The sequence below is a fragment of the Scardinius erythrophthalmus genome (assembly GCF_964197995.2).
Source record: "Scardinius erythrophthalmus genome assembly, chromosome: 6".
NCBI classification, from domain to species: Eukaryota; Metazoa; Chordata; class Actinopteri; order Cypriniformes; family Leuciscidae; genus Scardinius; species Scardinius erythrophthalmus.
The window spans coordinates 768,054-794,524 of record NC_138226.1 but is presented as its reverse complement, the minus strand read 5'-3'; the positions used below and the strand labels follow the sequence as shown (position 1 = coordinate 794,524).

General features: G+C 37.3%; 1 protein-coding gene across 4 annotated transcripts in view; it reads left to right on the top strand.

Moving 5' to 3' along the window:
- Positions 1–13,597: 13,597 nt before the first annotated feature.
- The window catches only part of LOC308692849 (rho GTPase-activating protein 6), a 40,494-nt gene continuing 27,620 nt past the window's right edge, over positions 13,598–26,471 (top strand). Inside the window, exon 1 of one of the 4 annotated variants that reach the window (XR_014030381.1) lies at positions 13,598–14,259. Coding sequence is in view for 1 of the 4 variants with exons in the window: in XM_081369271.1 (XP_081225397.1) it covers positions 13,720–14,259 (540 nt within the window). In the remaining 3 variants the exon portion in view is untranslated. Of the gene's footprint in view, positions 14,260–24,340; positions 24,559–24,850; positions 25,118–26,471 lie in introns of those variants that run through there. The other 3 variants (XM_081369271.1, XM_081369273.1, XM_081369272.1) reach the window with 3 other exon arrangements.

Genomic DNA, 26,471 nt, shown 5'->3' with positions numbered 1-26,471 from the left:
GAAGCGGTCGTATTGAGTGTGTGTGTTATGTATTGAGGTGTGTTACGTGTTAGTGAAGCGGTCGTATTGAGTGTGTGTTACGTGTTAGTGAAGCGGTCGTATTGAGTGTGTGTTACGTATTGAGTGTGTGTTACGTGTTAGTGAAGCGGTCGTATTGAGTGTGTGTTACGTGTTAGTGAAGCAGTCGTATTGTGTGTGTTATGTATTGAGGTGTGTTACGTGTTAGTGAAGCGGTCGTATTGAGTGTGTGTTACGTATTGAGTGTGTGTTACGTGTTAGTGAAGCGGTCGTATTGAGTGTGTGTTACGTGTTAGTGAAGCGGTCGTATTGAGTGTGTGTTACGTGTTAGTGAAGCGGTCGTATTGAGTGTGTGTTACGTATTGAGTGTGTGTTACGTGTTAGTGAAGCGGTCGTATTGAGTGTGTGTTACGTATTGAGCGTGTTACGTGTTAGTGAAGCGGTCGTATTGAGTGTGTGTTACGTATTGAGTGTGTGTTACGTGTTAGTGAAGCGGTCGTATTGAGTGTGTGTTACGTATTGAGTGTGTGTTACGTGTTAGTGAAGCGGTCGTATTGAGCGTGTGTTACGTGTTAGTGAAGCGGTCGTATTGAGTGTGTGTTACGTATTGAGCGTGTGTTACGTGTTAGTGAAGCGGTCGTATTGAGTGTGTGTTACGTATTGAGTGTGTGTTACGTGTTAGTGAAGCGGTCGTATTGAGTGTGTGTTACGTATTGAGTGTGTGTTACGTGTTAGTGAAGCGGTCGTATTGAGTGTGTGTTACGTATTGAGCGTGTGTTCCGTGTTAGTGAAGCGGTCGTATTGAGTGTGTGTTACGTATTGAGCGTGTGTTACGTGTTAGTGAAGCGGTCGTATTGAGTGTGTGTTACGTATTGAGCGTGTGTTACGTGTTAGTGAAGCGGTCGTATTGAGTGTGTGTTACGTATTGAGCGTGTGTTACGTGTTAGTGAAGCGGTCGTATTGAGTGTGTGTTACGTATTGAGTGTGTGTTACGTGTTAGTGAAGCGGTCGTATTGAGCGTGTGTTACGTGTTAGTGAAGCGGTCGTATTGAGTGTGTGTTACGTATTGAGCGTGTGTTACGTGTTAGTGAAGCGGTCGTATTGAGTGTGTGTTACGTATTGAGTGTGTGTTACGTGTTAGTGAAGCGGTCGTATTGAGTGTGTGTTACGTATTGAGCGTGTGTTACGTGTTAGTGAAGCGGTCGTATTGAGTGTGTGTTACGTATTGAGCGTGTGTTACGTGTTAGTGAAGCGGTCGTATTGAGTGTGTGTTACGTATTGAGCGTGTGTTACGTGTTAGTGAAGCGGTCGTATTGAGTGTGTGTTACGTATTGAGCGTGTGTTACGTGTTAGTGAAGCGGTCGTATTGAGTGTGTGTTACGTATTGAGCGTGTGTTACGTGTTAGTGAAGCGGTCGTATTGAGTGTGTGTTACGTATTGAGTGTGTGTTACGTGTTAGTGAAGCGGTCGTATTGAGTGTGTGTTACGTATTGAGTGTGTGTTACGTGTTAGTGAAGCGGTCGTATTGAGTGTGTGTTACGTATTGAGCGTGTGTTACGTGTTAGTGAAGCGGTCGTATTGAGTGTGTGTTACGTATTGAGTGTGTGTTACGTGTTAGTGAAGCGGTCGTATTGAGTGTGTGTTACGTATTGAGCGTGTGTTACGTGTTAGTGAAGCGGTCGTATTGAGTGTGTGTTACGTATTGAGTGTGTGTTACGTGTTAGTGAAGCGGTCGTATTGAGTGTGTGTTACGTATTGAGTGTGTGTTACGTGTTAGTGAAGCGGTCGTATTGAGTGTGTGTTACGTGTTAGTGTAGCGGTCGTATTGAGTGTGTGTTACGTGTTAGTGAAGCGGTCGTATTGAGTGTGTGTTACGTGTTAGTGAAGCGGTCGTATTGAGTGTGTGTTACGTATTGAGTGTGTGTTATGTATTGAGTGTGTGTTATGTATTGAGCATGTATCAGATATGAGTAAAAATTCAGATTTTTTTGTGTCTTTGTGTTTCCGTCATCGCCCCCTCTCGTTAATTCAGACGCCCCTCTCCAGTGCTCTGTAACACATGGTCAAAGCACTGTAATATGGTGTTCTGCTTTATTTATCAGCCACTCATTCATCCTTACTGAGCTAATAATCTGTCCACTCACATTTTCATCTCTCCTTGACACTTTCACCTCATAAAATGTGTGGAAGTAAAACCTCAAAGAGCTTTCAGAATAAACTCAGTCTGATAAAAATAACATGATTATTTTCTCCTGTGAAATGAATATTTAACATGAAGGCATCCAGTCATGTGGCATGACACAAGCCCAGGGCCATGAAGCACAGCATGACGAGCAGTGGCCTGCTTTTCCATCACACACACACACACACACACACACACACACACACACACACACACACACACACACACACACACACACACACACACACACACACACACACACACACACACGCATGCACACACACACACGCACACACACACACACACACACACACACACACACACACACACACACACACACACTGTTTGCTTATGCTGTATCGTCTCCTGCCAGAGTAAACGACAGGAGAATGTGTTTATCTCACTGTATGACACAAACGCCGATCAATACATGGAATATTCAGTGATCCAGTGGTTTATAGATACAGTCAGAGAGTATGAACACAGATATACTTCATCCTCACAGATACACTGACATTTACTCATCCCGTCACATGACTAAAGCTCAAATAACGCTATTTGAAACATGTTCACAGACATGAAAACTTACCAGAGATTCTCAAATATTATCATGAACTCATATCAAACACATAACATGTATCAATGACCAATCGTGCCTTCAGTCCAAATGAGCGAAGCTTTTATATACAAACAGCAGCACACAGTGCACAGCTCAAAAAATATTTTGCTATTGCATAACAAACAACAAAAGGGTCATTTGCATATTGGGAGGAGACTTGGAGCATGCAAAAAAAATGTGTGTGTGTGTGTGTGTGTGTGTGTGTGTGTGTGTGTGTGTGTGTGTGTGTGTGTGTGTGTGTGTGTGTTATTAGTGATAATAACGCAATGAAACATGATGAATTGTGCAACATCATTTTTGTCCAGGCAAAGAAATTATGAACACATGCAAAAACAAGAGAATCAACCAAATATTAATAACTGATTATGTTGTAATGAATATTTGCTTTTTCCTGTCAGCTTTTTGTTTTTCTGTGCATTTTTTGTAGCTGTAGTTTACCTAATAATTTTGTCAGATTTAACAAATTTTAGTGTTTGTTCTTCCCTCATATTTAAAATGTTTTCCTCATATTTTGATGGTTTAATTGAACTTTTAGGGTCATTAAAAAGTATTAATGATAGTATAATAATGTAAGTACAAAAAAATTAACTTTTCACTTTTTATGTCATAATTTTTGCTTAGTATGTCATAATTTCGAATTTTATGTCATTATTGACTTTACATCATAATTATAACTTGATCTCATAAATATGACCTTTTATGTCAATTTTTTTACAACTTTTCATATTATAAATGACTTGTAATAAATGTAATTTCAACCAAGTATATACATTTTGTCAGTTAAACATTTTAAAATTTCAATTTAGTATGTCATAATTTTGACTTTTTTGTCATAATTTTGACAGATTTTTGTTTCCTATGTGCATTTTTTTTTGCATAGTAAAATAAAACATGTAGCTGTAGTTTGCCTAATAATTTTGTCAGATAAACACCTTAACCAAATTTAGTGTTTGTTCTCCCCTCATATTTAAAATGCTACCTCATATTTTGATGGTTTAATCGAACTTGTAGTGTAATATTATATATATAATATAATATATCATCAGTGCTCAACACACGAAACGATGGCGAGTGACATCATCGCAGTTCTGTCATGTTATGATGTGCAGAAAATCATGAATCCTTGAAATCATGAACACACACACACTCACACACACACACACACACACACATGTCTGGTGCACTATCTTTGTGAGGACTCTCCATAGACGTAATGGTTTTTATACTGTACAAACTGTATATTCTATCTCCTTACACTAACCCTATCCCTAAACCTACCCATCACAGGAGACATTCTGCATTTTTACATTTTCAAAAAAACTCATTCTGTATGATTTATAAGCTTTTGTACCCATGGGGACCTCAATTTAGGTCCCCACTGTAACACGAGTCTGTGTGCATTCAGGTTTAAGTCCCCACCGGTGTAGAAAAACATGTCCACACATACACACACACACACACACACACACACACAGCTGTTTCATGCTAGTTGTGGCGCGTTCAAGTGTTACGTAAGTCAAGTCCTCTCTGCTCGTAGTGAAAGACTGGAGTATCCTATTCCTCTATCGATTGCTTCTCTTATGTCCACACACACTCGTCTCTCATTGGCCAGCGGAAGCACTGGGAATATTGGGTTCAGAGTATCTGGCAATTATATGAAATGTGGGAGAAAAAATCAATATGCTAGTAAGGTCACAAAAAGAGATGGAGACTTACTTAAAATGCAGAAGCATCTTCCTCAGCCCGAGACAGCCTCTCCTCAGCCCTGCCCTTCACTTCAGTCACAGTGTGCTCAACAATCTCCTCAGCTTCATGGAGAACCTTAGAAGGACTTATATAACACATAATGATGAAGAGAACAGCAAGGGTTATTTCAGTGGAATGAAGCAAAATAACGAGACCGCACAGTGGTAAGATTAAAGGGTCAGGTTATTTGGTTTAGGCTATTCAGATTTTCCCATGACTCTGAACAACATAACATGCAAAATATATATTGCATTAATTGTCGATTTAAAACATTTTTTAAATCTCTTGAATTAATGATTCTGTGACTAATTCTTAAAGACTTGTTTCATTACTGGATGAATCAGTGTTTTTGAACGAATCTCTTGAGTGAATGATTCAATGACTCACTCATAAATACGTCACTTTATTACTGGATGAATCAGCGTTTCTGGGAAAAAAACTCTTGAATGAATGATTAACTAATTATTAATGAATGAATGATAAACATGCATGGAGGCTCATTTCAGCCACATAAGAAAAAAACATGCTTTGGTAAATCATGATTATGACAAAAAGTCATTCTAAGCCATAATTATGAGGAATAAAGTCATAATAATGACATAAAGTTAAAATTATGACATGCTGTTGACATTTATGGCAAAAAGTCAAAATTATAAGATAAAAAAATCTAAATTGATTTTAAAAATGAAATTAAAGTAAAATTGAAGTAAAAATGATGACATAACTGATCAAATTAACATACTAGGTTGAAATTATGACATAAAAAGCCATTAAGTCATTCATAATAGGAAAAGATTTCAAAAAAATTATGACATAAATTGTCATATCTACAAGATATAATTAATAATTATAATAATTATGATGTAAAAAGTCAAAATAATGACATACAAAGTAATTGTCATGATAAAAAGTCATAATTATGACATAAAAAGGCTGATTTTTATGTCATAAATAACACTTCATGATTTACCGAAGCATGATTTTCTGTGTGAGTGCAAAATGAGTCATCAGTATTTCTGCACTGTTTTCCCTGAAGAGAAAGACTGCTCTTTTCTAATGAGTGTCTGGTCAGTGGATCTAGCGTGTGTGTGTGTGTGTGTGTGTGTGTGTGTGTGTGTGTTTAATCTGCTTCACTGATTTTCTCTTTTTGTGCATTAATATATTAACTGGCTATTTGTGAAAGAAACACAAGCTCTTACCTGGTAAATTAGTCATTATAAATAATGTCAATGCAATTTAAAAATCTGTCAAGTCATAATTATGAGAAAAAAAAATGTATGTCAAAATGATGACGTTCTGAATTGACATGGCAAAATTGAATTGACAAATTTATGGCAAAAAGTAAAAATTGTGACATTTTAAGATTGACATACTAAGTTGAAGTGATGGCATATAAAGTCATTCAAAATATGAAAAGTTGTGAAAATGATTAGATAAAGGGTCATATTTATGAGGTCATGTCATAATTATGAACATTAGTTAACATGAACTAAGAATGAACAATACTTCTTCAGCATTTATTAATCATAGTTAATAGTAATTTCAACATTTACAAATACATTATTAAAGTCAAATGCTGTATTTGTTAACATTAGCACTGTGAACTAACATGAACAAACAATGAACAGCTGAATTTATATTAACCAACATTAACAAAGATTAATAAATACAGACACAAATGTATTGCTCATTGTTAGTTCATGTTAGTAAATGCATTAACTAATGTTAACTAATGAACCTTATTGTAAAGTGTTACCATTAATTTTTTGGTAATGTTAGTTATAAAAATGCTCATGTTAGTCCACACTGCATTAATTAATGTTAATAAATGTTATGAACGTATCAGTAAACGTTGAGATTAACATTAGATGAAGTGTTGTTCGTTGTTAGTTGATGTTCACTAAAGGAAGTGTGCTGTAAAGTGTTCCTCTTCACTTCAACCCCAGTGTAACAGCGCAGACTAGTGTTCACTACTGGAACTGCACTGTTTCCCAGAATGCAACACTCATGACACATTACAGCAAATCTCCTCAGGACACTCATACAGAGTGACTAATGTCATCTGAACAAAGGCTGGCAGTGACACACACACACACACACACACACACACACACACACACACACAGGTTTCTCAGGTGTGTGTCCGTGAGAAGTAGCTGACGCTGCGTTTACTGCCGTCTCTGTGCTTGTCATATACAGTCACACCAAAGATTACTCACACACCGGATATAATTATTGATATAGTTTCACTGTGATCAGGACACTATAGTTCATTTCTGTGAGTGAGGAGAGCAGAATAAAGTAAACTGTGAGATATTACACCCAGATATTCTTCATCCAGAGACTACCAGTGACATTTGGGAGCAAAACTGATTGGGACACTTTGAGCTGATCATGTTTTGCTTAAGTGTGTTTTCTTTAATTGCTAATGCTCTTTTTACACACAGACTGAACACAATGAAGCATTGCTTGGTGATTGGTTGAGCTAAACTGGTATTATCTAATTGTGTAGTTAAATTTAACAGCTGACAGATATTCAACATAATTCATGTGTGAGACAGTCTAACAGAAGGACGGACAAAACCAGTCAAATATCAACTGAGTTCTGCTCATATTTCATTACCGTTCTCTAAACTATAGCGAATACACTGAGATAATGTGAGACATGTTGAAGGTGTGTGAATAAATTGTGGTTTGACTGTATATACTGTATATATATATATATATATGTTTAACAAGTGTATGTAAAAATACTCAATAAAAATATGATAATATAGAGGAAAGAACAGCCTCAAACTGAGCAAAAATATGCAATTTACTGCAAAGGCTGATATTTATATGAAATTCTGATGCTTGTAATGTAAATCAATGAGATCTTTATAACAGTATAGCTGACACTTACATAAAATGCATATAAATATCAATATCTGTCAATAATATGTCTTAGTAAGATGCTTAGTTTTATGATCAAATCTCTGTAGTTTTAAAACATATAATGCAATACAACACAATGATGATCGAGAGACGATCAAAAAACCTTCCTCAAAAGCCTGATGATCATATTTGAGTTTTTATAATTAATGATGATGGATAATCAAGTAAACCTCAGTTCAGTTGAAATATTACTAACAATATCAAAGTTAAACTTACATTTATTCTCACATTATTAACATTTGAAGACGGTGGACGAACATTTAATTTCCTTTAATTTCTTAGATTTTTTTTTAATCCAACTTCGGTTTAATAGTGTAATAAATATATTGGTGTAATTTAAATGAAGAACAGCAATGGAATTATGACATGTTTAGTGACAATTATACTGCACAATGTTGACTGTATTCATAAATCTTTGTGAAGAAAGTGTGCAAGAGAACGCCAAACCGGATTTGCAAACACATGAACTTTTATTTCTAAACATGCGGTTTGTTGCATTAGTCCCTCACTGTAAAACTGTAGATCATTTGAGCCTTTCTTCTGCTAATTCTGAGTTGGTTTATTTCTGAAACAAAGGCCAAACGCATCATGTCAGTCTAGTTTCCCCGACAAACCTCAATATTTATGGTGTCGTTGTGAAAGTCTCCTGCCGACACTGACGTCTCCGAGACACATCCAGTTATTGAGCAACAGTTGAGCAAGAGTCCAGAAAGTGTTCAGACGGGAAGACAGTAAATCATCTGAGGAATATAACGACGAGAGGGTGTGTCTGTTGTCTGATTCTTCATCTCGACTTGTCATTTTAATCAGGCTGGATTGACAAAGTCAACAAACTGTTATTGTACACACTTGGGTTAGGGTTTAATGCGGCGCTGTAAAAAATCTCAACTCAATATATTTGGTTTCTTTTTTTGCATGGGCTTTTTTTGAGTTTACTTCCCAGGGGCCGGTTTCACGAAGGTAGACTTTGACTATGGCTCAGATATAGTAGATAGTCAGACTTCAGATAGACATCTAAATCAGACCGTTGCACAAAGCTCTTAAGACTCTGACTATCTTAAGTAGGACTACACTGCAATGCATTCTGGGTAAAACAAAAAACATGGCGGATCGAGTAAGCGCATTCAACCGCTCAGTGCACCAGTTCACCCCAGCGGAAAATATGTGTTTGTTGGAGGAGTATAACAGTTACAAGGACATTTCCCATTATACTTGGGAAATTTAGCGGAGAATGTAGTAACAAGAAGAAATGTTTAAATGATGAGCCATTTTCCCTTTTCTTTTGGCTGTTTGTAATGTAACTGATTGTTGCTGCATAGAGTCTTAGACCTCAGTTAGCCTGGGGGTAAGAGGTGTCTAATGTTTTTGGTCTAAATTAAGTCAGTCTTTATCCTTGTGAAACAGTCTAACCTGCATTAGACTAGTCTATGAGCAAATTTTAGACTTTTCTAACACTATAGACCGGTCTAAAATAGCTTTGTGAAACCGGCCCCAGAAGTGGATATCACATTTTATTTTGTCAGTTCAAATACATTGGACAAATCAATTGGATAAATTAAGTTAAGTTTATTTGACCTAATGTAACAGACATAGTCCAGTAAACCTCACTCCCCTGATCTCAAGAGACGCCGTCAGCGTTCTCACAGATTCACGCTTTTTCAAGTTTTTACGTTTTCTAAATTCTCACCAAAACCTGTTTCAGAGTTTGCGTTCGCGAGCTCCAAACACTGTTCTCCTGCAAACCAGCGGTCAGAACACATTAAACGTTTTCTGTGAGAACGGTGTTTGTTAGCGGACGCTAAGTTAATAACTAAAGATCGTTGCAATGAAAGTGAATCAATCAAACTAACTTTATCTGGACAATAACTTTATTCTAGATCTGCTGTAAAGCCTGAACACTCTCTGTTACTGTAATCTCCTGTTATCACTGTAAAGCTGCTGTGAAACTCTCTATATCGTTAAAGCGCTGTATAAATGAAGGAGACTCGACTTGATGCTAGCGACTGACACTTGAGACTGTGGTCTTTAGCTTACACCGTGTCCTAAACTTTCTTATTTTTAGTGTATAAGAAGTATACTAAAAGCATACGTGAATAAACGTCTTTTTTGTAAGGGATTACGAACTGTTTGAAGTTCAATGCTTCTTTTGTGGAGAAAAAAAATTATATTTAAGTTGCAATGGTTGGTGTATCCAAAGTATTAGTACTTTATATACAAAGACTAATTTTAATACTGAACAAAGATGTTTCTTATGCATCTTTACTGTATGGAGATCTTCCGAACGCTCTCAGTTACACCCTCATTTGTTTACGTTCACAGACCTTAAAAGAGGCCTTTGGAGATCCTTTTTCCTGTGCTAAAACCAGATAATAACCCCATGTCGGGAAGCTCTGGGGTATCATGTAAACTCTGGAATAATATGTTGCAGATCTAACGCAAAGTCTTGTCTCTTTGGGGGGGTTGATGGCTTTTATTATGACTATGGATTTTTTTACCCATCAGACACATCCATCCATTTCCCCATTGTTTGTGAGGACTGATCTGAGGCGTGTTATGTGTTATGATATTCTAATTAAGATGGATTACTCTATTCTGATGGGGAAATATATGAGAACATCAATAAATCAATGCAAACCCTTAGGGACAAATTGCTGTCATGCTGGTGAGTATAAATTAAGACAACGTTTGGGCGTGGAAGTGAAGAACTGTGAGCAAAGCTTCATAATATACAACTGAATTCTCTGTGGAAAACATTGCTATTGTGACTTTTTTATGTTGTTTCAGGCTTTTGTGTATTTAAGAGCATTTTAGGAAGTGTCGTCCAATAATGTGAAGTATTTTTTAAAAATAGGCCTCTTTAAAAATGGCAAATAGACAATATTATTACATTTATAGAAGTCGAATTCCTTTGGAATTCAGCAATTCAGCATCATATTTTTAACTCTCATTCCCAAAGGAGGTAAAAAAGTCAGTAAGAAAAGGGAATTGTATTAAACAAGGTTTCAGTCAAAAGTCAGTAAACCGGTGCATTGTCGATAAGATAGTATTGAACACACGTAAACTCCACCCAAAAGCTCAGGGTTTTCTTCAAGCCCAGTGTTTACGAGTTGAGGCGTGTCAGTGAGAAACATGGCAGAATACCACAATACTAAGGTATTTAGCAGTGACATTAACAGGCTTTTCTATTTACAACAAAATAAGCTAATTGTCAGCACAAACTGCATTGTAATGTAACAATATAATATGTAACGATAAAGTTCACACTGCCTTCGTAAATTAATTAAAAGCATAAAAAAGCAACACACATTCTTTGTTCTTCATTTTCTAGAAGTATTCTTGTATAGTTAATTTAGAGAAGGCACAGCGCCATGATCTTGCACCAACGAAAGTGACTTGACGCCGTAAACACGACTTTCCAATACGAACTTCCCAGGAGGACTTGAACGCACCATAAACGCATATTTTCACGTACGACAGAAATTCCCCAAGGATGCAACGATACCCATATCAACATAGTGTCGGCCCAGATCCGGGCCATATCTGGAACATGTGGATTCTACACGTACTGATGTGAGCCGGATCTGGGCCGACACTATGTTGCTTCGGCACTTATGATGCCTTCGTGTGCTATCGGAATTATCGTAAATACGTGTTTCCTACTAGTAAATATGAGTTTCCTACTTGTTAAATGGGTACAGGGTTGCCAGGTTTGCATGTCCAGTTTTTAACGGTTTGCATGTCCAGTTTTTAACTAAAAACTGGACATGCAAACCTGGCAACCCTGTATTTAACAAGTTGGGTGTGCCATAAACTTAAAACATGGCGGAGGGGAGAACGATTGCTGCTGTGACTGGTATTCTTTATTAGTTTTTCCACAAAAGTAGTGCATATTAACATATATAAAAATCATTTGAAGTGTATTGTATATTTTATCCACTGTGAAAATAGCCTATATTTGACCGAAATTCCAGAACTGTCAGCGAGCTGACAAGATAAATAGTGTGGTGAATGTATATGGTTGTCAGTGAATGGGATGGTAAATATAATTTTGGCTTTAATAAGACTCCCCCCCCCCAAAAAACTGGAAAGAATAAACCTGGTGTCTCCGTGATTCTTTCCGACAACAAAGCGCTTAAATGCGACGAGCACTTAATCAGGGCTTCTGAAGAGGGAAGTAGGACATTTCCGATAGCAGGCAAAGGCAGCATAAATTTAGGTTAAAGTCCCCCTATGGTGAAAATCAAGTTTTTAATGTTGTTTATGAGGTGTTTTTAATAGGCTTTAATAGCTGTCACCCCCCTTTTTGAGAATTTACATTAAAATGCACTATTCAAGCTTAAATGGTTGTAATTCAAGAATGCTTTGGAGTATAGACCTAAGTTTGGTCTTGTTTTAAAGGTAAAAAATAGCAGATTATTGTTGAAGTGAAAGCACTTCAAAAAATTAAACTATGAAAAAGTTATGGAAGTTTAAATTTACATTAAATCAAATATAATTTATTTAATATTTTTATTTTATATAAAATATATATTTTACAAAATATGTTTTACAAAAAAATTACTATAAAATCAAGGCCAAATATCTAACCAAGTTGTGTTCCAAATTTGAAGTTGATATCACAAAAAATGAAGTTCCCATGAGATTTTGTTTAGGCGTATTACCAAAAATAGCCACCGGGTGTCATTGAATTCCATTGAATTTTACTGTATGCATTCTACCATAACAAATTAATACATTTCTGTCCAAATATCACTTCTGTCATAAAATATGGAACCTTGAGACTCAGACCTTTCTGACAATATGTGTTTTGTCAAGATTAGAAAATATTTTGATCATAAATTATGAAACATAAGGATGCCCAAAAGGGGAGGAGCCTGATAAAATAATTTAGAGTACCGTTTCTATGGTAACACAATGTCCAATTTCAAAACAGTTTTCACAGGATAAATTCTGAGATCATAAGCTTTCAAATGATACCTAATTTATGATAACTAATAAAATATGTAATATAATAAAAAAAAGCGATAAAAAAATATACTACAATATTTTAGAGGATAATATATATATTATACTTTTTAGAAGATAATATTATTTTATTATTTTTTATTGACAAATACTAGATTATATATTTTCTAATGAAATTTTAGCATAAAAACCAACATATCAATTATTAAAAGTGGATGCGTCAACTTTTTGTGATGAAGGTCAGAACTCCTGTTATTACGTAGATTTTTTGAGGTGCACTCTTGTCATAAATTCATCTATTTCTGTTCCTACATAATTTATAACAAAAAAACAGTCCTAAATATCTATTTAGGAGTCTTAGAACTTTCCAACGATATATAGTTTGTCATAATTAGATTAGGATTAAATAGTAATATAGGGAAGTAAAGTTAGGCGTCCCGTATACGGGACGGTGACAGTTAAGGGGTTAAGACAAACTATGAGTAAATTCATAACACCATTGCTGAGTATTTCCTCCTTAAAACTGCAGTGAACCAAAGACAGTCTCAAAAACACAGTTTGAAATCGCTGGTGTTTCTGACGTCACAAACTACCTTGTAACCAATCAGATCAACGTGTGATCGTCAACCAGTGGATCTCTGAGCTGAGGGAGTGAGTGGAGGCGGGGCTCATTTGCATATTCATAGAACCACAAATACTAAATGAGGCAAGGGTGTCGAGTTACATTCAAGATATTTTAAGGCATGAAGATTTTTTTTTTCAAGGAAAAAATGTTTAAATATATAATTCTGGTGATCAAAGAGTAGTTTTAAGGGATAAAATTATTGACTACAGGGGGACTTTAAGATAATTTTTAACTGTTATTATTATTATTTTTCAATATCAATCATACACATATTACAAACAAATTTGTTTTAAAAGTCTATAGTCAAACTGAAAGACAATTTGGGTTGAACATTACGATACGAACTTCAACAGAATTCAACACGAATATTTGTTTTAATACAAATTCCATAATTATTTTAGACTCCCGCTTGAAATTTACTATATAATCGACAAGGCCAGTTAATGAGAATTGTAAATGTTTTATTTACCTCAGTTTAGCAGGAGGAGGGCAGAGCCGGAGCGCGGGAGAAAGAGGGCGGGAGCGCAGAGAGAGATGCAGTTGAGAAACTTCACTGACTCACGCGATTTTTGGCTTGAACAGTGGGAACATCCTGGTTTATCTGCTGATATAAACCAATAGCAGAGATGGATGAGAGAATATATTAAAACAAATCTGATCAAATACATGTTTTCACCTGTCGCTGACAGCCAAACGTCATCATCCGTTATTCAGTCAGTCAGGTTCACATGGGGATTGTGTTTGGGGCGTCAGCCTGTGTCTCACATCATCGCAGGGATGAACAGCGTTTTCTCCTGTTCCTCATCGGGCTCGAAAACCCTTGCAAAGAGAAAACTTCAACAGACCCGAAGTCTGGATTCAGCGCTGATGAGAAACGGCGCGACGCCCGCAGACGTTAACAGCGTTCAGCGGTTCTCGAGCTCCACAACTGGATTTACCAACAACCAAACCATCTCTGAAGACTCCAGACTCAAACAGCGTCTTTCTTCGTCGAGTTTGTCGACGTCTTCAGACGCTTCGTCGATCTCCAGCGTTCATTTCAAACGCAACGCGTCCCGGGATTTATCGCTCAACCTCTCGGGTTCAAGCAACATCTTCTCACCGAGAAAGTGGCTTCAAAGAAAGTTGCCTCAGTCGGATGCGGTTTCCCACAATATCTGTAAATCGGAGGTAAGATTTAAAAAAAAAAAATGCTATATAAGAGTTCCAACCAGATGTTGTTGTTGACATGGATGTGGTCTGGAGTCACGAGTAGCTAAATGTCTAATGACAGATGTGAAATACTTTTTCAAATATCAAAGCAAATTATAAATTACGAGGCTTGCCTGCCACTATTTCCTTTAAGTTTTTTTTTTTTAAAACACATTTAATCAACTTTATGCCTTTTCTAGTTCACTATTAAAGTTCAGGTGGTGTACATTTTTGCAGCTAATTATAATAATATCTATAGATATTTCATATAGTCTATTATTTAACATGAGCTTACAGCACTTTTAAGAGAATTCGAAATGTGAATTTCATTAAACTAATAAACCATATATCTTCAACAGTTAATTACCTGTGAGCCTTGGCAGCAGAATAGATAGATAGATAGATAGATAGATAGATAGATAGATAGATAGATAGATAGATAGATAGATAGATAGATAGATATCATGCCTAATCAGATGCATAATGTTTAGAGGCATGAATCCAAGTTTCAGTATTGATTGACACTTTTTTTGGTTCTTTTTAGGCTATATCACCATAACTTTTCATTCGGATTACACTGATATTTAGCCCTTGAGCAAGTGTTTTGTCTCAAGGCACTTCACAAACAATGTATCTTGCATTACTTGCCATGGTTCGCTTGAGCATCACAGAAACTAGAGAAACTTAAAACTGCACCAACAGAGAACAGCAAGATTTTTTTAAATATAGTTTATTTATAGTGCCTTTATAGACCTATTTTTTAAAGTCTTCATGTAGTTTTCAGGCTCTACTAGAACAGGTTTTCTTGCTTGAATGTTGATTATTCTCCTCATATTCTCCATTGTTGCGGCTCCTCTCTTCCAAGTCTGTCAGTAACGCTCTGTTTACTTCCTGTCTCTATGAAGCCCCTCCTTCTGAAAAGCACACTGTGCTCTGATTGGTCGGCTGGAGCAGTGTGTTGTGATTGGTCGAGCGCTTTGAGTGCGTTTGGGAAATGTCCCGCCCCTTACCATAACAGCCAGTTTAACACACTACTAACTAACTCAACCAGGCCCCGCCCCTTTATTCTGCGCATGAATTATTATAATGAGGAATATTGTGAGTGTTCGTTCCCGGAAGAAACTCAAGACTACAATGGAGGCGTTTCAGGAGTTCAGGAACACTGACACTGATATAGAGAATAAACAGTAACATTACACACTAAAGACAGATGTAAATATATAAAATCATAATAAGAGCCCTTTAAGACTAGTGAACGATGTCTTCAACTGGTTCTTTAGGGTCGTGATGCTTGATCCACCGCTGAACATCAGAGACAGTGAAGGTTCTGGAAAGCGACTTGTTTCTTGTTGTAATGGAAGCAGTCAAGTCACCTTCATTTATATATCGCTTTTAACAATATCGATTGTTTCAGAGCAGCTTTAAGCAGTGACTCTTGTTTACTGATCATGGATGACGGGCCGAAACGTAGACCTGTAGGAGCGTGTTGAGGTTCAGTTCCAGTGTCCGTTCTGAAGACTGACGTCAAAGCCTTGACCTGAAGCCAGTGGAGCGAGACCAAGAGGGCCGAGACACGGACTCTGTTTGCTTGATTGGAGATCAGACACGCAGAGAGAGAGTGTGGAAAGGAGCTTGTCGAAGAGACAGTGCTGGTATATGAAGACGGATGATCTGGCGTTGGATCTTGCCAGCCGCAGGGTTTCAGCTGGGAAGTCTCTCTGGAATGTCCACTGCAGACTCCAATACAAATATAAAACACTAACCCCGAAGACAACTGAAGATATTGAACTCGTACGGTGGTTTAGCTGCTGATCCCGACTTTAATAAACGCATTATCCTCATTGCTGAAAGTGCACGAGGGAGGATAATCGGATGTACATTTGTTTGTTGCTGTTGATGTCACTTGATTGAGAGATTGTGTTAGCAAGATACACTGGGTTAAAACAACTCAATTTGGGTTGTTTTCAACCCAAGGGCTGGGTAAATATAGAACAGAACACATGTTGGGTTCATTTTACCCAGCAAATGGGGTTGTTTATTTAACACAGCATACTGGGTTGATTCATTTTTACTAGCTTCCTTTTTTACTTCATACATGAATTAATGTACAGATTAACTTTAATCCTCTAAACTTAAAAAAATTAAATAATACTCCACACAACCACTGGTTTGCATAATAAATATATTATAATATAATGATAATTCCTTTGTTTTTGATTATATTTTACAGTATAGCATTGTTTTTATAGTTTTGAATACATATTGCATACATTTATGCTCGTTTAACAAATATTAGAAGTAAAACTTAAACATTTAGAAGTAATTCAAGTGTAATGGACCAGTCTCCTTTGTGCCGTTCCCGCTGTAACGGCGCTGGATCTCGTGCTGGACCTTGTGTCGTGTTCTTATAACTTCAGACGCCGTCCTGCATTTCACTCGTAGTTGAAAATATGCTGTGACTCCATAACCTGTCCAGTGTACAGTTCTGAAAACATTTTAACTATCTAAGCATTTATATTCTGTATCTTTTTTAAAATCATACAATTTTATGCAAGGGACAGGCATTCCATTACGCGACACTCGTTTAGGTGACTCACATCGCGCCCCTGTATGTTGCTTTGCATAAAATAAAATGATATACAGAACAATAACGAATTTATACATACAAAAAATTTACACAAACCTGTATTTTACCAAAGACACACACCAATTTGACGGAGCTACACTGCTCTCTCCTGAAGAGGTTGCAAAAAGCCTGCGATAAATAACTCAACCCCTGGATTGTTACGTCTGACCCAGGATCTGGGTAACACAAAAACTACCCAAACACTGGGTTGTTACGTCTGACCCAGGATCTGGGTAACACAAAAACTACCCAAACACTGGGTTGTTACGTCTGACCCAGGATCTGGGTTACACAAAAACTACCCAAACATTGGGTTGTTACATCTGACCCAGGATCTGGGTTACACAAACACTACTCAAACACTGGGTTGTTACGTCTGACCCAGGATCTGGATTACACAAAAACTACACAAACACTGGGTTGTTACGTCTGACCCAGGATCTGGGTTACACAAAAACTACCCAAACACTGGGTTGTTACGTCTGACCCAGGATCTGGATTACACAAAAACTACACAAACACTGGGTTGTTACGTCTGACCCAGGATCTGGATTACACAAAAACTACACAAACACTGGGTTGTTACGTCTGACCCAGGATCTGGGTTACACAAACACTACCCAAACACTGGGTTGTTACGTCTGACCCAGGATCTGGATTACACAAAAACTACACAAACACTGGGTTGTTACGTCTGACCCAGGATCTGGGTTACACAAAAACTACCCAAACACTGGGTTGTTACGTCTGACCCAGGATCTGGGTTACACAAAAACTACCCAAACACTGGGTTGTTACGTCTGACCCAGGATCTGGGTAACACAAAAACTACCCAAACACTGGGTTGTTACGTCTGACCCAGGATCTGGGTAACACAAAAACTACCCAAACACTGGGTTGTTACGTCTGACCCAGGATCTGGGTAACACAAAAACTACCCAAACACTGGGTTGTTACGTCTGACCCAGGATCTGGGTAACACAAAAACTACCCAAACACTGGGTTGTTACGTCTGACCCAGGATCTGGGTAACACAAAAACTACCCAAACACTGGGTTGTAACGTCTGACCCAGAATCTGGGTAAAACAAAAACTACCCAAACACTGAAAAAATAACCCTAAAAATGTACCCAAAAGGCTTAACCCAAGATTTGGGTGTGCTGACAAATGCACATGAGTGTAATGACAAAATAATGCACAATTTAGTGAATGGCACATGTGGCATTAATCCCACACATGTCTAAAGTGCCAGGAGGTGTTATGAAAGTGCTTGTGTTTTGAAGTAGGTCTTTGCTTCTTTGCAAGGATCAGAAACCAGTGAAATTACATTATAAAGACATAAATGACCAGAGGCAATAAACACCTCTTCATAAACAATACATGTATTCTTTCAGTGTTGCCAAACTACAATATTGAGAAACCAAAACACCAAATTTGTAGATGTTTGTGTAGGGCGGCCCAAAGGGGAGCTCTCCTTAACAGTTACCTAACCTCTCAGGAATCTGGAGTTTATAAAGCTCCTCCTATAAAGCAGTCCGCCAGTGTCTTTTACAGCACTGCTCTTTCTATTATTTGGCCAATGAAACTTGACAGGCAGCAAAAGGCAGAGTTAGTTTTTTTGCCATGTTCAACTGAAATGCATGCATTAATCTGCAAAAACGACACCTGAAATCCTTCTACAGCCCCATTTAAAACATTGCAAAATGACTGAATCTTAAAACCAAATGGGAATTGTGTGCGGTGTGAAAAAAAAGTCTAGAATCCATAGACAGTAAATTCCCTTTTTCTGTGTTTAAGCATCCACAATGGGTCATTTACACTGACAGAATAATCTTTTCAAAGTAGTGGTATTGCCAGATGTAACAGTATAACTTGTGTATCTTTGCTTCCTTTTGGCCTCGTTGCAGATCGTTTCAGTGAATCTGTTGGAGCTTAGCAATGTTTAGATCTAGAGGCAAAGTGCTCTATTATCTCCGTAAGATACGGCCACAACTTTTATTGGGTTGCTTTTAACTGGTTTTAAATAAATTCCCATTTTTGGTCAAATTGCATTTATCTGTGCTCTTGTGCAATGCTTTAAGTCCCCAGTGGTGAAAATCCAGCTTTTAATGTAGTTTATGTGTCTATGTGGTGTTTTTAATATGCTTTAAGACAAACCATGTGTAAATTCATAAGTCGACAGCATTGCTGAGTATTTCCTCCTTAAAACTGCAGTGAACCAAAGACAGTCTCAAAAACACGCTTTGAAATCGCTGGTGTTTCTGACGTCACAAACTACCTTGTAACCAATCAGATCAACGTGTGATCGTCAACCAGTGGCTCTCTGAGCTGAGCGAGTGAGTGGAGGCGGGGCTCATTTGCATATTCATAGAACCTCGCATACTAAGTGAGGCAAGGTGTTGAGTTACATTCAAAATATTTTAAGGCATGCGAAAAAATGTTTGGTGATCAAAGATAAGTTTTAAGGGATAAAATGATGGCTAAATAAACTTGGCTTAAAATATTAGCTGTCATGTGAAATGTTTTATTGGGAAATTGCTGTGACAAACATTTTTGGTATTTTCTTGTTCTGTAGAAAAACAACAACAATGAAAATGGCAAGTTTTACTGTTGCATAACAAACAGTTACACTCATATTCACTGAAAACGGATAAACCGAATGAACTTTTCGTGCTGCGAAAGCTCTGGATCTCCTTTGCAGTGAGTCTCTTTCTGTGCGAGAAGAAAGCGTGTAAGAGCGGCCGTTCCTCAGCGAAGTGACATCTGGTTTACATGAAGTCTGCCTGAGCTTCTCTTTCTCACAGCGAGCAACATGACCTGATCTTTGGCAGCGCTTCCCAGGCAAATACTTCTTCCCACTGGAGACTGTCAACCGAGCACAACAGCACTTCAGGGTCTTTTTAAGGTCTTCTTTCATGTTCGACAGTTTCGTGAATCTTCAAGCTTGCGTTGGTCTTTAAAACTCATGAGTGCAAGTGAAAGTCTCACAGGAGCATCTAAAATTAGGCAATATTTGAAGTCAACAAGTTCCTCATTGTTTTTCCCCTCAGTGAATATCATGTTTCCCTCATTTTATGGAAGTCGATTGCGAAGTCCATGTTGACAAGTTACCATTATTCAACACTGTGGAATGCAGATAGCAGGATTTTTACAATAAGAAACATTGCCGAATATGTGGTTCGTTCACAGGCCAGTGAAAGTGGGGCATGTTCATGAAGTCTGACTCACTTTAAACTCTTTTGTGTTGGAGCAGATCCAGGATAAGAGACTGTGAGTGGCTCAGTGTTTTCGGTAAGATGGTTTAGATTAATGCAACTCTTTTAGTACATTTGCAACATGCGATAAGCATCTCAGATCCACAGAGTCTGATTTTCCAGAATGATGGATGGAAAAAAAACTCCTCCTTTGAGTTTGGACCTTTTTGAGTTGTCTTCTAAAGCAAAAATGTCAGTATCAGAATAACCTTTAACCTTTATATTCTGCCTGCCAATCACTTCAGTGTTTCGCAACACACACATACTTTACGCGCACCACGTTTATCTTCAGTGATACTGCAGATTTGTGGCCTTTTTTACACTTATTATTAACATGCATCTCATGCAAAATCAAATACAAAAAGTGATTAAAAAGCCCAACAGTTGAGCACGTACAGCGACACCAAAGTCATGCGTTCAATTCTCAAGGAAAGCAAGAAGTTGTAAAATGTGTTCCTCGAATGCAATTTTAAGTTGCCAAATGCATTTGCATAAATGTAATTTTGTGATCTTTTCTCTCAAAACACATTTGGATGTAGTCAGAAACACATACTCTTAAAGTCGCCCTGTGGTGAAAATCCAGCTTTTAATGTAGTTTATGTGTCTATGTGGTGTTTTTAATCTGCTTTAAGACAAACCATGTGTAAGTTCATAAGTCGACAGCATTGCTGAGTATTTCCTCCTTAAAACTGCAGTGAACCAAAGACAGTCTCAAAAACACGCTTTGAAATCGCTGGTGTTTCTGACGTCACAAACTACCTTGTAACCAATCAGATCAACGTGTGATCGTCAACCAGTCGATCTCTGAGCTGAGGGAGTGAGTGGAGGCGGGGCTAATTTGCATATTCATAGAACCGCGCATACTAAGTGAGGCAAAGGTGTCGAGTTACATTCAAGATATTTTAAGGCTTTTTTTTTCCAAGGAAAAAACGTTTAAATATGTAATTTTGGTGATCAAAGATGAGTTTTAAGGGATAAAATGATTGACTACGGGGGACTTTAACCTTCGTCTCTCTCTCGGGTCATTTTGACCCGGAAAATATTTTAATTGAGTGTTCATCAGGGTCCAGGACTTTTGTCACACTTGAACCACGAACACACACACACACACACACACACACACAATTTTGAATGGATTCGAGGAGTTTTGTGGTTGAAATTTAAGAAAGTAGCAAATCCTTCCCTCGGGTCAATGACTCCCTTAGGAATGAATGGAATGTGAGGAAAGCTTCAGTTCACATTGAAAAAACTAAAAATGCTCAAAATTTAAACTAAAAATGCTAAAATCTAGTGGCTAAAGTCATGAAATATCATGTTTTATTATTATTTTTACACAAGAGGTCGGCAAAGACTCCCAGTGTTAGACATTTAGAGCTGAATTAAAAGGGTTATGCATGAAATTGTGAGTTATTTTGAATTTAAGTTGAAAGATTGTGAGGAATGTGCTTAAATTACTATTAATTTATTATTTATTGATCAAATCTAGTAATTTAAAGGTAAATAAAATAATAATAAAAACAAAATCTCCAAAAACAATTGCATTAAAAGTAGAAAAAAATGGGCTATTATCAAAATGAAATAAAATAAGCTTTCTGGACAACAACAAAAAATGAAGTATAATTTTAGTGCTTCGGGTCATTTTGACCCGTGAGGGAAGGATGAGAAAGAAAATAAATCACTACGGAGTTAACATACTTACTTACCAAGGGGTCAAAGTTCAGCTGGTCAGGGTTAACCCTTGGGGGGGGAAAGCCCTTTTCTCAACTCAACAGGTTTTTCTGATTAAACATTTTTTGCAACCAACGTATAAACTCTGAGCATTTCATTTTACCATAGTAGATGTTCCATGAGTGTGTGAGCCTCTAATGCATGTTCAGCGTTTCACTTCTGTGTGTGTGTGTGTGTGTGTGTGTGTGTTGCACATGATTGCATCTTTATGATGACTGTTGCTTAACTCTCATCCATCTCTTTCTTCAGTTTCTTTTTGCGCAGTATTTTGTTTGTATGACATGCGATCTGGCTTCACTGAGCTTTTCCAGTTTCACATATCAAGTCAATTCATTGTCAATCACGGTCAACAATGCAGTGCGGCCAACAAAATAATCTCGGATTTTTCCCACAGCAGTTTCCCGTTGCCGTCGAGTGGAAAGAGTCGGAGAGAGCGAGAGGAAGAGGCGTTTCCGCCACTCATGTGTTCTTCTGATTAGCATACTGATGTTGAAACCGGCATCTTCCTGTTTCTTTGTGCCAGTCTGGGTTCTGACACTGGGAACAAGATGAAGTGATATTTAACACTCTTACATCATCAGAGCTACATTCAGTGGGATTGTTCTGGAGATTTCTGAACAGTTGAACTCCGCAGCTTTTGTTAGTGTTGTTTGCTTTAAGACTAGATGAAGAATTGGAGATTTCGCTCCTTTTCAGTTCTTTGTAGTGAATTGATTTGGGATTTGGTTGACGGGACTTTTTCTGAATTACAGTTCACAGAAATTTAGTCCAAAAACAACATCAAAATGTGCCAGAACAGATTAGAACGATTTTTCATTTTGTAAACCTGTCAAATAAACACAAGAAATTAATACTGTTATTCAGCGAACACATCGAGCAATATTAGTCAGCTCAACATTTTCAACACTGATAATAATCATAAATGTTTCTTGATCATCAGATCATCATATTAGAGTGATTTCTGAAGGATCATGTGACACTGAAGACTGGAGTAATGATGCTGAACATTCAGCTTTGATCACAGGAATACATTACACTTTACTGTATATTCACATAGAGAACAGATGATTTACATTATAATAATATTTCACTGTTTTTACTGTATTTTTGATCAAATAAATGCCGCCTAGGTTAAAATCATTAATTTTATTGACTACTTTAATTCAAATTTTAGAGATTTTGTTGTATAATCTGGATGACAAGTGAAACAATTTATTTAATTTCAGTTTATATTGATTATTTTCAGCTCAAACAATAATGTCAACAAAGAACATATTTTAATTCTGTAGGAAGTGACACTTTCTTTACTTTATTGACTATAATAATAGTAGCATTTAGAAGCTGTCCATGTGTTACTGTATATTTGTGTCTATCATTCCAAACACGTGTGTGTGTGTGTGTGTGTGTGTGTGTGTGTGTGTTAGAAGCACATGTTATGATTGAATGCTTATGAATACCATTGAGAATAATGTGCATGGAGCAGCTGTGCCTGAATTACCATCAGACTCACATGTGATGCTTATTTGATGGTCCTCGAGCATCTCTTGTTAAACAGCTGTTCAGATGAAACTGTTGCTCACCTTTTATGCTAATGAGCGAGGCTTTCATTGATAATGAGTGTGCGGTGATTAAACAGCGCTGCTCGCCGGAGTGGCACTACAGAAACAAATGATCCTATGAAAGTCCTCAGTCTCAAAAACACGCTTTGAAATCGCTGGTGTTTCTGACGTCACAAACTACCTTGTAACCAATCAGATCAACGTGTGATCGTCAACCAGTGGATCTCTGAGTGAGTGAGTGAGTGGAGGCGGGGCTCATTTGCATATTCATAGATCCATGCATACTAAATGAGGCAAGGGTGTCGAGTTACATTCAAGATATTTTAAGGCAAGATTTAGGCTATTTTCCAAGGAAAAAACGTTTAAATATGTAATTTTGGTGATCAGAGATGAGTTGATAAAATTATTGACTACTGGAGGACTTTAAATTAAATTAAAATAATCTTAAATAATATGAACACATAAGTGTCCTGCTCAGTGTTTTCGTTTCTTTAATCTGTGCCTTTATGTTGTATTGTTCATGACTATATGCAGGGGTTTTTTTGGGGATAATATTTTTTGTGGTATTTATGAAATGCTGCACTATATATACACAACCTTTCTAAAGTTAGAATTTTTTCAAGTCTCTTTTGCTCACAAAAGCTGCATTAACTTGATCAAAAATACAGTAAAACAGTGCAATATTATTATAATGTAAATCATCTGTTCTCAATGTGAATATACAGTAAAGTGTAATTTATTCCTGTGATCAAAGCTGAATGTTCAGCATCATTACTCCAGTCTTCAGTGTCACATGATCCTTCAGGAATCACTCTAATATGAGGATCTGATGTCATACAGCGTTATCTTGCACACTGGTATCTCTGGTTTTCTCCTCCACGGTCTGGAAGAGCAGAGAGCACATGTCGAGAGGATGAAGAAGTGCTGATGTGGAGTGCTTACGAAAGAATGCCATAATTTAATGTTCTGATGACATTTTTCATGCATATAACTCGAGTCAGATGATCTTCCTCCGCAAGTGATCAGGATGGTGCAACTCCTCTGAGTGTGTGTCGGGTTTGCTGTGGAAGGATTGTGCTCTAATCAGACGTGATGCAGCTCTGGCTTCAAGGTATTTGTAGTTTCACACACACTCGACGTCAGCGCCTGACCTCCCCGACGCCCGACCCCGGTCCAGGAGACTGAGGCTGTGAAGCGGAGATGCCTTTTGCCATGCTTTTGAAATGAAATGTTCCACAAAAGGGGTTTTTAACACAATATATAAGCAGAAAAGCTGAATGATATATGATCATATTATTGGTCTTATTTTGAGTGCATGCAGAGAGTGCGAGCGTGCGTGTGTGTGTGTGTGTGTGTGTGTGTGTGTGTGTGTGTGTTTGTGTGTGATCTGGATTACGCAAGCCGACGAGGAACTGCTGGTGTTTGGATTGAGTTGATCTTCTGCATCTGGGAAGGAAAAGCTCTGTGAATGTTAGACGTGCGAGTTTGAGATTGGCTTGAGTGGAAAAATGAAATAAAAGATGGCAAGTTCGGTTGCATGTCACATTTGCTACACAGCGACTCCTAATAGGGGGATTTATTTAGTGATAAAAGTTGAGAGTTGCGGTGAATAACAGTTGAACTCCTGCATTCCTCCTGTGTCTGACGGATAGTTTCCACTGGTTTATCAGGTAAAAGGTCTTTAATTGTACAAACGTCCTCCTTCAGCTCGTGCTTCACGTGTCTTGTAAGAATAACTTTGATATTGTTAGTAATATTTCAACCGAACTGAGGTTTACTTGATTATCCATCATCATTAATTATAAAAAAACATGAGTATCAAATATTATGAGGAAGGTTTATTTGTTCATCTCTCAATCATCATTGCATTGCATTATATGTTTTAAAACTAGAGTTTTGATCATAAAACTAAGCATTAAATATAATCTTACTAAGACATATTATTGGCAGGTATTCATATTTATGTGCATGTTATGCCAGTGTCTCATTGATTTATATTACAAGCATCAGCATTTCATATAAATATCAGGATCTGCAGCAAATTGCATGTTTTCGCTCAGTTTGGGGCTCTGAATCAAATTTTGCTATTTTTTCATCCATATTCTCATAAGCCTGATGAATCAAATATGATACTCATGATTTTTAATTTAAACTTAACATGATTTTTGACTTAATTTAAAGAACTTGTACAGGTTCAGTAAACTGTGACATTTAACCGACTGTTATTTTATATGTTAGGCTTTACAAGGTTAAAATAATTTTTCTTTTCTGACACAAAGGATCACATGACTCCAGCAGTGCATGAGTAATTTTGTGTTATTAAGAGCTTGATCGCTACGAAGTGTCGTATTGAAAAGAACTGCAGAAGATTCTTCAAGAGAAAAGCACGAATAACTGATGTTTGTAAAGGAATAGATCATCCGTGAACGTCAGAAGGTTCTCCTGTAATTGTTGGAAAGCCCTGAAACGGGTCAGTTGATTCCTGAAAGGAGCCGTAATCTTCATTGTTGTCGGACCGTAAGCCTCTCATATGACAGTTTCCACTTCAGCATGATCAAAGAGAGTTAATCTGGTCAAGGCAGATTTACTGGCCGGTTAATCAGAGGTCGAAGGATCTGCTGTATACGTCTGTTTCCTTCCTTATTGCTCTGTGTGTGTGTGTGTGTGCGTGTGCGTGTGCGTGTGCGTGTGTGTGTGTGTGTGTGTGTGTGTGTGTGTGTGTGTGTGTTCCAGAACTTACACTTACACTTGCATAGACACTAAAACATACAATATTCATGTACTGAACACATCTAATCCAACTTAATAAACGTACACATGTTTATGAATACTTGTTTATGATTATTGAATCGGTTGATTCTGTTGTATTTATGATCAATGAGGTTCTTTTTTCAAACTCATTTAATTAATGCCGTTGACTAATTTACTTCATCTGAAATAGAGATGCACGCGATTGGATTTTTGGCGATGTCCGATATGCTGGTATTTCTCAACTAATTTTGGCCGATGCCGATATATTTTCCT